The sequence below is a fragment of the Ptiloglossa arizonensis genome, chromosome 3 (genome assembly GCF_051014685.1).
Source record: "Ptiloglossa arizonensis isolate GNS036 chromosome 3, iyPtiAriz1_principal, whole genome shotgun sequence".
NCBI lineage: Eukaryota > Metazoa > Arthropoda > Insecta > Hymenoptera > Colletidae > Ptiloglossa > Ptiloglossa arizonensis.
This window is the reverse complement of record NC_135050.1, coordinates 6,035,820-6,053,552: the sequence shown is the minus strand read 5'-3', so window position 1 is coordinate 6,053,552 and position 17,733 is coordinate 6,035,820. Positions and strand designations below refer to the sequence as shown.

General features: G+C 31.6%; 1 protein-coding gene across 1 annotated transcript in view; it reads left to right on the top strand.

Annotated features, from left to right (window-relative positions):
• The window catches only part of LOC143144632 (limbic system-associated membrane protein), a 412,619-nt gene that overhangs the window by 298,186 nt on the left and 96,700 nt on the right, over positions 1 to 17,733 (top strand). The window contains exon 3 of the mRNA XM_076307235.1: positions 16,258 to 16,465. Coding sequence (XP_076163350.1) covers positions 16,258 to 16,465 — 208 coding nt within the window. The remainder of the gene's footprint in view (positions 1 to 16,257; positions 16,466 to 17,733) is intronic.

The following is a 17,733-nucleotide window of genomic DNA, read 5'->3' as shown; positions in this document are numbered from 1 at the left end:
ACATTCGGTTATTCTTTTCAATAACAATCAATGTTTACATACGGATGTGAATAATTCGATTTGCCATATGAATAGTTAGAGAATTTGCAATATTTCCCAATGCAAATATCTCGAGAATAAATGCTAAGAACAGATACAATTATTATGATTGTTTAGTATGTCTCTTTTAGTGCCCTAGAAGGATAAAGAAGTATAGTTACTATATAATATATTTACTATGTTCACTTCGATCATATTCCCAAAAAATGTTTACTTGCGAAGTAAACAACTTGCTTGAATGCTAAGTAAACCAAAGTCATTCGTGTTTTTTTAAAAAGACAATCATATATTCATAAATAAGTACACGTTATCGTTATACAAGGTATCCCTGAATAAGTGAAACTGATTTGGCTCCCAAAGATAATAAAAAGAGTTTATGTTCTGTTTCAGCATATTTGCGAGGTATACCGAGTTTCGTACTGTAGATAATAATACTCCAGCAAACAAAGCTGATACTGCTTATTCTATTCCACTGTTTAAAGCAATGTCTGATATCTTTCGCATGATTCAATCCCGTTAAAATAGTAGTTACATCGATACAAGGTGTCTTCATGTCTGGGTTAAAATGCATAGTAATTATTTCGAGCATCTCTTATACAGGTAATCGCGTACAAAATAAAAGAATACAAAATTCGTTATATCTCGTAAACAAGGTGAAATATTTATATAAACCTTTTTCGTTATCTTTAGGTACTGAACCAACAAATAAAATATTTCCTACTCATTCAGAGATACTCTATATAATTAGTTCTGCTGTATTTTTAGTTATTTATGATTTTGATATCGGTTTGCGCAGTGCAAGTATGTATTCGAATTACGAATCAGTATATCGGTTCTGTTTCATCTTCGCTCTTTTGTGCATAACCGGAACAGGAAGATGTAAAGGAAGCTTTGACTCAGAATTTGTTGAAGAGGAAAAGGGAGAGTGGTGAAGAGGATTACCGGGACCACTCTTGTATGACATTTCATACTGACATTTCGGGTGATTCCTTTGGGAATGTAACTAATGCTCTGCCAACCGTAAATTACTTTGAAGACCTTAACGAACTTAATATCCCTGTCATTACAAGTTGCTATCTCGTGTACTATTCTCTCCTATTAATTACGTGGCAAACATTTTATGAACTACCAACCATGTACTAACCTTTTGACAGTGTCTTAAAAATAGAATTTCCGTATTCGCGCTATCGATTGCACGTTTAGTCACTCTATTTATAAGATTCTATTTTCCAAATGCAATGCATTTTCAACGATTTTCTGTATTATAATTTTTATATTTCTTTGCTATTTTTCTGGATTATGTATTCTTTAGAATTATTATTATTCACAAATGTCACGAATTTTCTGATACGCAACGTATGTTTTCTTTGTGCATTCCCTAATAGACCGAATTAGAGGCAAAAGAAACTTTCGTTTACCCTATTTGTTATTTATATAAAATAATGTTCAGGAGAAGGTAACAATGTTTGATAAATAAGTAGTAGATATATTTTTTCTGAAATAATTTTATGTACCACAACATCCATTTATCTTGTTACGGCTTGTCTAAACGATAACTTTCTTGCTGAATAATGTGACAGTTATACGATCAAATCGATCCGTCAGGTATCAGTTTATTATTATCTAAAACTTTATTGCATATAAATGAGATTGCATTTGAAAGATTCGATAAAGCGGGTATCTTTATTTGTGATAAAAGTTAATGAAAAATATTACCAAAAGTGTCTATATTGATTACACAGTAATCTCTCGATGAAAGATACACTATCGGGTTTGTTCAAAACTTTCTAAGGAGAAACAGTAACGAATTTGTTCCTAAAATCGTTGGACGAAGAAGACGAACGACCTGCATCCAAAATGAATGCAATAACAAGCGTCGTTTGTATTATAGATGTTCATTCACCGAGCTTCACAATAAACTAGGCAATGTTTGAACTATTTCTGCGTATGCGTTCTACAAATCAATTCTAAAGACTTTTCAATCGCATATAATAAAAAACAATTCGAGTACGATCATATTTAGTTCCATTTCATCATCTTCATTATATTACGATGATTTGATACGTTTTATGGAGGGAAAATACAGCTATTCATCAAGGGATTATTATAGAATAAAATAGAAAATTTCTTACGTTCTCTAACATTGGAAAAACTATAGGTATCTGAAGGAACTGATATCTTTTAAAGGAAATTAAGTTAGGTCAAGTTTAGTTTAGAAAGAAGTTGAAGTGAGTGAACGACGATGTATTTTAATAGTTCTACTGAAGCGCAGATAAAGTGTTACATTTAAATTCAAAATTACGTCATGTGTGAAAGCTCTATTATTTATTTTCTTTAATCAGAAAAAGACTATGTTGATTTCAACAGCAATAATTGAAGTTAACGTATATGAAGTCCGCAATAGAGTAATGTATGTCGACTATGTTTACTATTATTGAAAATACTCGATTTGTTTCTATATAATATATTTCAGCCCAAATTGATTTATTTGAAACGAGCTCAAAGTAATTTGTGCATTCGAAACTACCACATAGAATGACAAAAATTTTTAAATAATTTCTAAGCCAAATACAGATCAGTGTACAAACACTGTTACATATAATATAATAATATATTACCATTACACTGTACAGCGAAACTAAATGCGTTTTAGACACTTTTGATAAAGAGCCACAAGAGTAGTTCACCCCATGTTTTATTGGTGCTTTTATTCTGTAATATTTCAGGTTTAGAGAGACGAAGTAAGTACACATTATACGTTTAAAACTGTAATGGATTCCAATATATTATGGGAGACATGTTTTAAGGGATAGTCTAAGGATGAACAAACCCACCAAAGTATCAATATAATCGTAATTTGTTTCTTTACAGTTACGACAAGTTCACGTTATAAGAATAATATTACACTGTGGAGTACAGAAGAAATTTAAAATATATTGAAACTAAATGCTTTATGAATTTGACTTATGACTTTGATTATGAGTTAGATAATACAATTGAAATCGTCATCTAGTGTTATATGTTTTTAATTTTCATTTTTCTATATGATGTATTTTACATTCACAATACCAAATTCCATTTTTATGTCTGAGATTATTTGCTTTATGATCGTTAGTAGTCCTTTCTGATTGATTGTTGATGCATGTATTTGTATGTATTTCATATATAGTAGATAATTAATTTTGTAGTTTACTGTATTTTTAGTTTACATGTTAAATTCGTAGTTTATTTAGTTTAGTTTATGGATAGTGAATTGAGATACATGCAGAATTGAATAGCACTGAGGGCCTCATCTTGAAAAATGTCTCTTTTAATGCATATTGTGTTTATTTCTATTGTTTCTGTTTCTGTTGTTAGGAATATTTTTATTCGGCAAGTTTGTACGATGTGCATTAAAAACTTTAGACAGACATTTTCTGATAGCGGAATTGGTTTCCATTAGGAACTAGAGGTTTGTTATTGCGTAATGTTAGCAATTTCAATGATACGTCTGGTCTCTGTCATTGATCTGGTCTTTGTGTTCGTGCGTTCCGTTTCCTTTTATTTATTTCTATTGTTATAGCTTCTTTTAATTTTTATATATCAAGCGATTATTCTTTCGGATATGTGTGGATGTGTATTTAGGAATATATGTAATACATTTTATATCTGTAACCTGTGACTACATGTTTCAAACATGTAGATTTGAAGTAGCTACGCATCACTGTTTGGTTCATTTCTATTGTTCATACAATGCGTTGGCAAATACGTCCAGCTTTAGTGGTTGCTGTCTAAACGTCCCACAAAGCACACTTTACGGTTGAAATTCATATTCAGTTGATACTGCTTGATATGTCTCAATAGGCGCCCACCTGTTTAACATCTTACTACTGATGGTATATAGACTTATTATTATTACCATCATCATCATCAATATTATATTTTTTTTAAATTTATTTTTTCAATTCTTCTTTCCTGTCGTTAATTTCAGTGTAAAAAAATGATTAAAATTAAATTAATTCAATAAAGTGAAATTATTTTAATTATTCGCATAATTAATTTCATAATCGCAGCAATTAAAACTAGAAATTTCAATTTTCATAAGCTAAGGGAAAAAATGCAAGTTCTCTTGCTATTTGAAAGTGTAATTCGCCAATGCAAAGCATTTACCTGTCGTTAATGAAGTTATGGTAGAACCAAGTTTCAAAGTAGCTCAGTACAGTTATCGAACAACTTAAGAGTGGTTTCCGTAAACGAGAATCGACCCTGGAAAGTCGAGGGCGAGACGGTTGGGATGACTTGGCAGTGGTTAGTGGTTTTGCTAACTTTATTTCAATGCAGACGGAATGAAGTGAAATGTTTAATAGTCGGATGAAAACTTCGATTCAAAATTTGTTTCTACCAATCAAACTGTTATTTGAACAATCAAAACATGAATATTGAGTCTGGATTCATTTTTTTCAGAACCAATATAAAAAAATACTTTTTACTTAGAAAATAGCTGCACTATGAACAATCTCGAAAAATATGTCTTGCCTAACGTGATAAAGGTGTAATAATTCTTGTTTTTAAATGACAATATTTAGATCGAATTCAAGTAAGGGAATCATCCCCTCAATTGTATATGTTTATATAATGTCAGTGAGTAATTCACTGACTTTCGTGAGCAGAAGCTGCAAATTAGAGTGATCATTAGCCTCAGTACGAGATAAAATTGCTACCTACCACCTTTTCGAATCAATTGACGGTCCCCATTTTGTTACCTGAAAGCGGGAATTCTTTTTCTTTAAATAGAGGGTCATATATTTGATACAGGTTGAAAAACTTGACATTTTCTGCATTCTAAAGGTATTTTTTCTTTATTAAATACATATGTTTAGGAAAAACTTTAAAATGAAAGCATTGACTTAAGTTTCGAAATAAGAAGTGTCATTAACATTCATATTTACATTTACCAAATGAAACATTACAGATGTTTGAAGTGTGTCATAAGTAAGTACTATGATCCAATGACAATCATGAAGCTGCAATAGGTAGAAAACTAAAAGCGCATCTATAGAAAGAGTCTCCAAAATATGCGAAATAAATAATCCTTTAAAAAATATAATATTAATATTAATATTATAAAGTAGTATTTAACAAGCGATGCTTGATCAAATTATTGAAGACAAAGAAAATTTCAATCGCTTCTTTAACAACAAAATAATAACAAACATAGCCGATTATTTAAAGTAAAGAGAAGTAATTATCTTGAAAAGTCGATTAAGAATTGTGGATATATTCATAATTTGCAAATATCGAATGAAAAAGGAAACTAAACGCAGTAACTCCTGTTGTGCAGAAAATATTTAATATACAAAATTATAAGACTACAAAAAATATCAAGAAACTAGAAAGAATTGCTAATGCAAATCAATACCTGTTGATAGAATTTAAAGAAGAAATAAAACCATACGTAATACGTTGATTGCCATGTATACAATTATGATAACACTGTTCAAATTATTGTGAGACTTAGTTTTTGAGGCGTAACGTATAAATACGAATAACGGTAGGTAGGTGTTTAAAAGTGTGACTTCTGCAGAAACTTTCAGTTAAATTAATCAAAATAAAGGTGCTGCGTTAGAATTATATAATACAAAAAAGCCTAGAATAGTAATTACAAAAAGCTTGATCAAATCGGCTTGGTAGTCAACGTGACAACGATTGAGCATACACCCCAATTGATACAATGAAGTTAATGACGCGTATTCTTCCAATTGGAAATTGCAATACGCTTTGTGTGAGTCTGTAATACTATGGACAAAATTGTTTGAGTATTCCTCACAATAAAATGGTATGTCTGAACACGTTGATTGAATCTTAGCAACAATGACTTAATATATTTTCATTCGATTCGACCATCGTTTTTTGCGATTGATGTCAGAGATTTTGGTAATAAGACATACAGGGAGAACAGAATAATAAAAATCATAAAATTAAGTCTTTTCTTAAAGAAAGGTATACATCTTTTTAAGAAATCAATGGATACATTTTATACGTACATGAACACACGAAAGTTATTATAATATTTACCAAGAAAATTCTTTTATATCTAAATTTGTAGGTGACCAGAAACTGATTAATTTTTGTCTGAAATATTTTTTATCAGACTATTGGATCTGTCTGAAAAGTCGTGGAGACAGTTATGTGCACTGTACATAACTTCTTTTGAAATGAATGAAAATTCATTTTTATTTACTCCTAAATGAAACTTTTATTAAATTATTTCATCTGAAAAGAATTTTACTTACTTCTACTGGTAATTATAAAATCAATGCTTTCTTAGCGTATTGTAAAAACTAGCAAATATTGTTGTTCCGTATTACACATGACTATTGTATTAATAGTAATATGTTGTATCTATGCCAATGAGGCTCTGCCTGTTGCATGTTTCTCATTATCTTTCTCTATTGTGCTATCTTCTTCGTCAGTCAGCCCACATGTGTTTCTAACTGTCGCGACGAATAGCGAACTAGAATTGAATGTGTGCGTGAGAATAGGTGTACTTCTTCCACTTTTGTCGCATTTCTGTCACGGGATTTTAAGTGAGCGGTAAAGAATACATATATTCTATTAGCCTTTCAATTTACCATTTCTTCTGTGTTAATTCACTCTCTCTCTTTGAAGATCACTCGACGAAATACACACCTCGAACTTTCAACACTAACTAAATCAGAAGCGCTTGCTATTACTAAGGACGATCAAGCACGACTCCCTTTACAATAGTAAAAGGACCTTTCCAGAAGGAGAAAGGAGAGAGTTACTTGATAGGATCCCTGACAGAATGCGTTTTGTACCTCAGGTAGCTGACACAGGTAACGATATGGTTCAAACGCTGCGATACATAGGAAACTTGATGCCAGACGAAACTTAAGAATCTGTTTATATATTAATTTTCTTATATATCAAGAAATCTTAATATACATTTAAGAAATTGTACTTTTGTAAAAAAAGGTAATCGTACATTTTTAAAATAATAAATTACAAACATATCCAAAATTGTCTTAAGATTGCTATAAGTTTGAACCTATGACGTGAATGCATCACGGGTTCTCGTTGCCAAATCTGACATTGCTCACTTATCATATCATTTTTTCATGATATTGTTGCGCCACAAATATCGAGGGCCAAATTTTCATTGCCCTTCATAAAGACTAAGAACCTAGTATTGAAAGATCTGAAAAGCAGGTACCTGTCAATCATGGCAGGCCAGGTCATAAACCGACCAGCTGTGCCGCAGCCTTGCACTGCGTCACACTTAATCTTTTAATGGTTTAAACATTGCATTTCACCACCACAGGAAAATCGAAAATTTCTTATTGGCAAGCTCCATCGAAAATACCCGCCCTCGACACCCTAACATCGACCGATATAGTCAATCACAGGCAAACATTAACGCGACTGAACCTTCAACGATGAAACAGATTCAAAACTCATCAGTCACGAGAGAATCATCAAGAAAACTCTCCTTCTCGTATCGTTCACTATATCACAGTTTTTATGTTAAACACTTTGATCGTTATTCACCCATCCTTTGAACTCGACTATACCTTGTTAATTCGAAGCGCAGTCATTGAGCGACACACCGCTCAACAGATATGAACACATCATTCAACACAAATGATTTGTTAACTTACTTGATTTTAAAGTGTCTTTAATAAAAATAATAAATATTAATCAAGCAGTAATGATGTTTTGATGTAAACAATTATATCAGCGAGGACTAAATGTTCATAATGCAAATGAGAGTCATACAAAACTAATCGTCCAAGTGTTTGCATATACTTAATTAAACGGTTACTAACTGTTATCCTCAGTATTACTAATGACTCTGACTAATTGTTGATTTATAAGTATTGAAAGTATGATGTTTCTGCAGCTTCTCTCTGACAATTTATTAATTACTAATTGAAGGCTGAGTGTTTTCGAACATCCTGATTTATTGTTGATTGACAACTGGCTTCCGCATGCTAACTAATTTCTTTCTAATTACTAAGTACTTACGAAGACATTGCGACATTTCTTCCATTCCACGCTTAACAAACTTTTCTAGCAGATTAGGTGTTAATGGTGCTAAGAATAGTACTCTGCTAGATGATGATTAGAAGCTTTGCAACCATACGAAATTCCCTTCAGACTCTTAATCTTTCGTTCAGTAAATATTATTAAATGTAATTTCTTTCTTGCTCTTAACTCTATGACTCGTTTATTTGCTATTGAAGGCGAAGAAATCGAAAATTTTTAATTCTAAACAATGAACTCTTATTCTTAATCAATATGTTCTTTTCTCTTTAAATCAGTTCCTGATTTAATAATAAATCAAATATGTACAGAAATAGCTATATTAATTTTACAAGAACGCAGATCAATTTCAGCGTCGAAAAAAAAACCTTAAACTTAGCCACCCAGTGGCAAATTTTAAAACACTGACAGGAAAACTCTAGGCAACCTTCTGTTACAATATTTTCTACTTCTGTTGAATACACGCTGAGTAAAAATAAGTGTTCTTGTGAGTCCTCAATATGAATCCAATTTAAATATGGGAGAAGGTGTATTCCCTTGGTATATATCATGGTCCCATGACTATGTCATAAATCCAGCTAGTTGCTAACGTTAACAGAAATGCGAAGTTCATTTTAGCACAATCTAAAAATATCTATCTCTCTCGTAGAATACTTTTGAAAGTGTATATATAAATATATCAGCGTTATACATAAAAACTATTCGACATACCTGGTGCATTTACTTATGCACTCATGTATTTACATATATGAACATTTCATTGTAGCATGAATATGCTCAATTTCAAATATACTTAATATTTAATTTCCTTTTTAGAAAATATTAATCATGATTCGTTAGTGTCTTATATAAGAATACTTCCGAATAATAACATTTTAGTAGTTATAAATATACAAAATTAAATCCAGTTTCTAAATGTAACAAGATGTAAAGATCTTCCATATATTGTAAATATACGTTTATACATTTATAGATTGTCTTTACGGTGAATTATGAATTTGTAGGCTACTAGATTGGTTGTGAGTTACTTTTGTCATACTTTTAATTAACGAGACTGTAACTTTCATTATCCGAAGTGTAAAGTTCAATAAGATCGGAAATTAAAAATAAACTAATTGTTCATAATTGATGTTTCTAATCTAACATGTCATATTTAATTATATTCGTAATGAACTCTTTATCACATGGAATCGTCAATGCATTAGCAAGCTGACATGAATATTTCTAACCGAAATTATGATCAATATTTCTTTCAAAGGTCTTGTAAATTATTCATAATAAAATTGTACCCAAGAGAATTTTTAACTGCATTGTTATACAAAAAGTTTCATATGGTACAATAAATAAAATTTCTTTGTCTATTGTACACACAACAATTGGACAATAAAAGTGACTTTACCTTTCATTTATATAACATCTCTAAATTGGTGCATCAACGATGTTTTTAACGAAATGATTGAATGCAGTATTCGTACAACACATACGATGAAGTTATTCAAAGTTGAAAATGTTACTCGACTCTGACTTAAGACGTTATAATACGTAATCGCGCACCGGAGAAAGTTATACAGAAATATTCATTAACCTTAGTGCGATTGTGCTATCTGAAACGCTGACTGTGAGAACTTTGATTAGTCAAACAGCTTATTTGGTTGATTTACTCGAGAGGTGTCCTTGCGAAATCGCAAAGTGACGGAAAGTATAGAGATCCGAGACAGGTGGAACTAGTCCAGGACTTTCGGATGCAGATATCAAACCCCACGTCTGTAAATCTGCCAGAGACCGGTGTGAAACGGTGGGTGGTTGGATTAGGAGGTAGAGGTCGAGGACTGGTCGACCACCTAGTCGGAAGCGTACCATGAACTATTGCATTTGATATCCACTCCGATGAATGGAAACGGTGAAGCCATATCCATGGTTGGCGCCATCTCTGGCCACGATGTACGCGAATGTAGGTATAATGCCCTTCCATGCTTCCGCCAAGTATGATAACCAAGTATTTACGGCTTCTCCTGCGAATTTCTGTAATTTACGGAGACACCGGCACACAACCGTGCGTCCGCAACTATGCGTCACCTGTTATTTTTAATGTCGGCTCTCTGTCCGCTTTAAGGATAATCTTCCGTTTTGACGTAGCACCCATTAAAACTTTTACTTTTTCGATGTGTGAAATAAAATCTACCTCATAAACACTTTCGAGCGTTGAACTGGCTCTACATTTGCAATCGACATTTAACTTGAAGATATTACGAAAGAGAGACTCAATCGTTCCTTGGGAATGTTGGAACGATTTATATGTTCGAAATACGTTATTGAAATATGATAATCTACTTTTGTAATTCTAATAATAGAATGGTGTTGTAATAATAACTAACTAGACACATTTCTGTACCTTAGAATAATTTCAATGTCTACTAACATCAATTACTTGACATTATAGATAACGATTCGTTTGTTTAAAAAATGTTAAAATAAAGAGAAAGAAAATAATCGAAAATTTCATTTTAAAGAGTAGTCTGAAATCTAACTATTTTTTCGTAATCTACAGTAAATTGTAACCTACTGATCTCAAATTTGTAAAGAGAAATAAAAATTATTACATAAATTAATTTATATGCTGAAAATGAACGTTTTACATCGTATGACGTTATGGGCGCGTATTTAAATCTGCACCAATGAAGTACCGGAATATCTTATGGTACTTTCTGCGTAAATTACGATTTTCTTTCGCATTTGATTTCTTTGTTGCATACTTTACGAAACATCATCTTTCATTAATTTGTCATTTCTTTTAAAATCAAATTTTGAATTTTGAAAGTCATCAGTATCATTTTTTAAATGGTAGTACATGCAGTGTACACTTGGTATTGGAGTAAATTCAATGACCAATAGTAACGTAATCGTTACGACCAATAGTAACGTAGTTTCCGAGCTCTATGTTAGATACAAGAAATCCCAATAATTGTAGTAGAATCAGGAAGGGGGTAATTCTTCGTACAAAAAGAAATTGGTACTGTAAAATAACATTTTCCTATATAACCTTTTATTATCAAAAAATGCTACTTTGAAAATCTATTAGAGGCAGGTTACAAATTGTAATTGAATTACCAGAACTAACAATTTGAATGTAGATTGTGTGTAGTTAAGAAGGTGTCTTCGAAATATAAATAAAGTACTATATTTGAGACTCGTCATTCAAGTGAGCGAATGTCCCATAGATTTTCGAAGTTTTTTCACGATAACGGAAAGTCGTATTAAAAAAATTATATTCTTTATTTTTTACTCCTTTTTCATGAAGAATCGTCCCGATTTGAGTTACAATACTACGATTAGTAGCCTATTAGTTTACATTTTACTTATTATAGCATTTGTGCATTTTTTAGTTTAATCAGAGTAATTTGTTCGTACAATTAAATGTACATAATTGTAAAACCACTCTAAAACATACAAAAGGCGTGTTTATCTGTGCATAAGTAAGCCATATTCGCACAATTTGCGAGTGAACCTGGTAAAATTTATATCAATCACGCAACAAGGTAATTTTAAGTAATTACTGCAATTCCCTACCACTTGACCTCGCGGGTGGGAAAACCCGAACTTGTATAAACAAATAGTAGCAAGTGAAGAATGTGTGGGAGAGGAGGTAGTTCAATGTTCGAGTCCTTCCGATCTGTGCTATTCAAATTGAGTATTCAAGTTGGTAACAGAGCATTATCTACTATGTAGGGTAGCATATAAGTATCGTTGTCCACAACGCATAGTCTTTATTCCATTTCCTTGAAAAAGTGAACAGGCTTGTCCTCACAGTTAAACATTTTTATTTAATCTAATAGTAATAAATTTTCTTAATAGTACCAATCGCGTATGTTTGTACCTGAGCGCTGTATTCTTAAATTAATCAAAAATTAACATTACAATCTGGGAAAATCTTTAAATAAATTAATTATTGTCAAATTATTCGTAACTTGAAATAAATAACTTTGAAAAAATCCAACTACTCTTACGGTTGTCCACATTAATGAATATCGTCTAAACATTCTTTACATAATTCATACTCAATCACCGATTTCTGTTTACTCATTGATTATTATTACTTAGAGATAGGCGCTCCTTGATATAAAAAAAGAAACAAATTATATAAAAAAGGAAATAGAAGATGTTGCTTGTGACGTCCTGTTTAGGATACTCTCTCGAGTCACCCTCAACAGTTATAACAATTATGTCAGATTTTACCCTTTTGAAGTATTAAAACCCACCTAAACTAGCAAACATTTTGTGTCTAGGAAAAAAGAAATACTAAGAGAAATGGTAGTTTACAAAATTATAAGATGAGGCTCTAACCTGCTCTGATTAGAATGACGTAGCGGATTAAATTTCTAGCTGCAATCGTGCGAGGATTCTGTATGCGTTCATTAAAACTAGAACTACTTGCGGTACGAAATTCTCTTAGAGATGATGGTATTTATGCGGTGATTCACGAACAGCGCAAACAGATTCGCGCGTGCAATACGAATTGTCTGTCGCGACCGCCAACTGACAAACTATAACACGGAGATATATTCTATGATACGTATAGGGGATAAGCGCAAGATTTTACCTGTACCAGCTCATCAGAAGTTGTTTTAAAAAAACTTAAGACCAATGTAACCTCAAGACAGATATCGTGTCCTTCAATCACTATTTCCAATCTGTTACATTAATAACAATAAGCAAATCGTGTTTAGTGTTAATTAGTATACAAACTTAGGTAACATGTTCAATGTCATAATTATCGATTTGTATGATTGAAATTTATATAAATATTAGGTGAAATTTCAAATATTTTGAGTAATTTTTATTCTCTTTTTACTTTATGTAAATTATCTAGTTTCCTAGGCGGAAAGTTACAGATATCGTGTCCTTCAATCACTATTTCCAATCTGTTACATTAATAACAATAAGCAAATCGTGTTTAGTATTGATTAGTATACAAACTTAGGTAACATGTTCAATGTCATAATTATCGATTTGTATGATTGAAATTTATGTAAATATTAGGTGAAATTTCAAATATTTTGAGTAATTTTTATTCTCTTTTTACTTTATGTAAATTATCTATTTTCCTAGGCGGAAAGTTACAGATATCGTGTCCTTCGATCACTATTTCTAATCTGTTACATTAATAACAATAAGCAAATCGTGTTTAGTATTGATTAGTATACAAACTTAGGTAACATGTTCAATGTCATAATTATCGATTTGTATGATTGAAATTTATGTAAATATTAGGTGAAATTTCAAATATTTTGAGTAATTTTTATTCTCTTTTTACTTTATGTAAATTATCTAGTTTCCTAGGCGGAAAGTTACAGATACTTTTAATAAAAGACGTACTTCTGTGTAAAATAGAAAAGGATATACGATTTCATTTGAAAAAAAATTGTTTACCTGAATTGTTTCAAAGAATGATTATATTTAAAGGTTATAATTTTATTTCATACGTCTTATAAAATGGCTCAACGTCCACCTTGAATGTTTCACCGAATCATCGAGAGGAAAGAAAGCGATGAAGAAAATATTAGTTTTGAATTAAATTGGGTTTCGAGCGAAATTTTAAATGGCAATAAAAATATTGTTGTTATCGATTAAAAGATTTCGTAATATCTATGGAAGGAAGACATCGTTTTTCGTTAAGTGACTGAAGCATGGTTTATGCACCAGAGGCAAAAATTACGGGCACGTCATTCTAGAAATTACAGACTAAAAGATATACCGGGATAAATGTTTGCCCACCGAAATGGCAATTCCATTATCCTTCGCCTTTGAAGGTAGATGTACACGCCGCGAATGAAAATATTGCTAGCGCCAATACCAAAGCGCTTGTGCATATGAGCGTGGAAAATACGTGATCACATGCTGGTATCCGCGACACAAAGGAAAGCCAGAAATACAGACGCACGCGAACGATTCAACGTTGGCAGACGAAACAACCTCAATGCGGTCCCCGTGTGAATAGTTTTCGGTACTTTCAGCCCTTTTTTACAAACAGATCACATTTTCTTAATAGCTTGATTTACTGCAGGCCAACAGCTACGCTTTTGTGCCAACATGCGCGGGCTTTTTCGGTTTCCATTTCCCCCTTCTCTTTCACCTTTCTTCCTCGACTCGTGCCAAAGTGCAGCTAGGAAGGAGAAGGTTTACCCTTCGTTCTTTTTCCCTTTCTTTTCCACGTGGTTAGGCCGACTTACCAGAGTAACCGAAACCTATTTGAAAAGAGGAAGGTTGCTCTGGTAATTCTGAGGAATTTTTTATTCGATTTGAATGTCTTGGCTCGTGTATGTACAAAGACATATGTAAATAACTTTTTCAGTAACCTTGGACCAAGGCCAGAGTGAGACTCATTTCGAAGACTTCAATTACTAAATGTAGCAGTGCCTCGCATAATGTTCGAAAATCGGGACCTTCAACTATTAATGTGCAAAGCACGGGTAAAGACAATTTTTTCGGTATTATTAACTTCATTTAGTTATTTACAAGAAATACTTGGATTTATTATATCGATGACTTGTAAACATTATTATATTTCATACCGGTTCACGAATTACTTCAGACTTACACGAAGGTATAAGATGGTTTGATTTAGCACGTTCTCTCGAGATAGGTGAGTATACTATGTAACGCAAAAGTATATATACCTTGCACAGAGAGCCAATTAGGGCGTACGTTTGAACAAACCATTTTGATTGTCCTTGTGTCCTGAATCAACCTACAATGTAATGCTTAGGTATTGTGCTCATAATAAAGTCTGTATTGTCTTCAATGTATAAAGCGTATCAAGCTCTGGAATGTGCCACGATAATATACAGGATGTGTTTACAAGTGATAATCTATGTGAGACAGGTGATTTGAATGGGACAATAGAATAAAAAATGTTCTATCAATGTACCGGGGGATGTATAAAATATTTAACGTGAATTCATTACTTAAAATTGCGTTACTAACTAGTAATTTCATGCCAACAATTTTGCTTTCTTTCTGAAAGAATGAACATCAATTTTAAGTTGGTTATATTACTTGCCACATTACTCAGGAAATTTCCATTTATTTATGATCGAAACATAAAGCAGACTAATCGGAGATAATTCAAAACCACAGCGGTAATTGTAATTTATATTTATTATAATTTAATTTTAGATTAATACCTTCTTTCAGTATAAGTTAACTATAATTTAATAATATTTGGTATAAAAGTAAAGCAAGCAAAGAATAATATCAAAGATTTATTTGCTCATATGTATACAAGTATGGCGTATAAATTTTATATAATTACTCGTTTCATATTTCTAATTGATAGTGTATAGAGATTAGATTTATTTAACCCTTAACTGGTGTGGTGGTTTTATTATATACATGGTATTCTAGGATTCCATATAATTATTTAAATGTTTGTAGGCATTTTTAAGAAACAACAATCTAATGTTATGAATTACTTTTATTAATTTATTAAAAAACTGAATACATAAATTAAACTTTTAACAAGAACAAACTTCGCTAGGGTCTGTCAGACATCTCCTTACCAATTACAGGTTAAATATCGTATTCTCCAATGCGGGTTAAGTTGATCCAAACAGTTGCAGTGTAGCGATTATAGCAACCGTGTATAAGGGTTAAAGTATAATCGAAATAGGAAAGAACAGGGGATCCACGTGATCAAATTTTCAAAATAAGAATATTCTTCATACTTTTGTATTGCAAAGAAGACTTCGAATGTAAAACAAAAAATTGGTTAAAAGGAGCAATCCTTTGCAATAAGAAAGAAATCAAATTTCGTGTGTTTAATAATTGCAGGGATTAAAACTTTTTTAGAAAGACAATTTTCGTACAAATTTCGAAATTTGTGTTCTGTAAACAATTTCAAAAACACCAATATTTTTAATATCGTTTTTCATATGGACTATAAAATATTTCAATTTAAACAAACTCCCTATAACCTGAGACATTGGTACCCTTAACATTTTTTGAGCACTAAGTGTATATTTTACTAAATAAACATTTCTAATATCATATTGATAGGTGTTTTACACTCTATTTTATTACTGAAGTCATTTATTACTAAACGGTAATCATTCTTTTTCACAAACACGTTACACCTTTCTTTTTTGAGTATGACAACCAGAAACATACAATATGTTTCAGGTAGCATGGCTGCAAGTAGACACCCAAACAATACTGACGATAGCCAGCCACGTTATCACGAAAAACCATCGGATAGCCGTCTCTCACAGCGATCATCATACATGGTTTCTGCACATACGAGAAGTAAGAGAATCAGACAGGGGATGGTACATGTGTCAGATTAATACGGATCCAATGAAAAGTCAAACTGGCTATCTGGAAGTTGTTGGTGAGTATTATGTGATCCTTTGGAATTTCGTGTCTTTTCATTTAGTTAATATTGCAGCAATCACGCGGTACGTTCATTTTTGTAAATTAAAATAAGATATCGCATATACGTAAATACCAAAGTATAAACATTTTGAATGTAAAAATAACATTGTTCCGCGTTTTGATAACACATTTTAATAAAGTGTTTTAACATTGTATATTTAAAGAAGTTCAAATAAAACTTTAAATTTTTCAATTAGGTTTCTAATGTTTACGCATACAACATTTATGTATACAACATACATGCTCAATTGTACGCTGTTTTTTTGAATGGAGAAAATTAAAAAATAAAATAAAAATCTGGCATGTGCCACATATCTTTACGCGTTAAGGAGTTAATATTAAATATTTCTCTTCGGTTTTCTGTATTATATTATTACAGTCATAATGTACTAAAGTTTACACATACGGTATCGAATAGCTTTTAAGACCACCAATTACAAATATTCTCTGGCATTAATTTTCAAATTGATTCCAATACTTAATTTTTAATTATTATTGACTACAAACAGATTTTAATTTTTATTTTCGCAATTATACATACATAGTTCTAGTTATATTTATACTTCATATTATAAAAATTGTGAGAATAAGATAAAGAACTGATTTTAATTGAAATTAACAGTGGAGAAAGTAAAAACCTAATTCCAATATTGTGTTGGCATAAATAAAATTGCAGTAGCTAATTACGTGTAGTATCTGTGATTCAAAATTCGTAAAATTATTGGTTATTCTCAGAGATAAAGTAGCGTCAGATATGTGCAATGGCGTACCCCTGAAATGATCTCCAATTTGTAAAATTAAAATCAAAGACAAAATTTATTTCCATCAGGATCATAGACCTCAAAGGCAACGAGGGATAACCTGCGAATGTAAAACATTGAGTGTAAAGTGCAAAAGTTAATGTTATTCTACCATGTTTTCTTTCGAATTTCCAAAAATATAGGTTTAGATTATTTAATTTGGATGAATTTGTTAATAAACTCAGCCTATTATTCTTTATAGTTTTTATTTTATTCTATTTATAAGTGAATCGCTGAAAACATATAATTTATTCTAATCTTACTATACACGTGGTTACCAACCTGCTTATAATAAACAAACGACGTCACACAACGTGATTTAACACGCAGTACCTTAGATGGCAGCACACTCGGTATACAACGCGGCAAATACAAATATACCACCCATTAAATTTCAAGATAAGATAAAAACATGCAATCACGA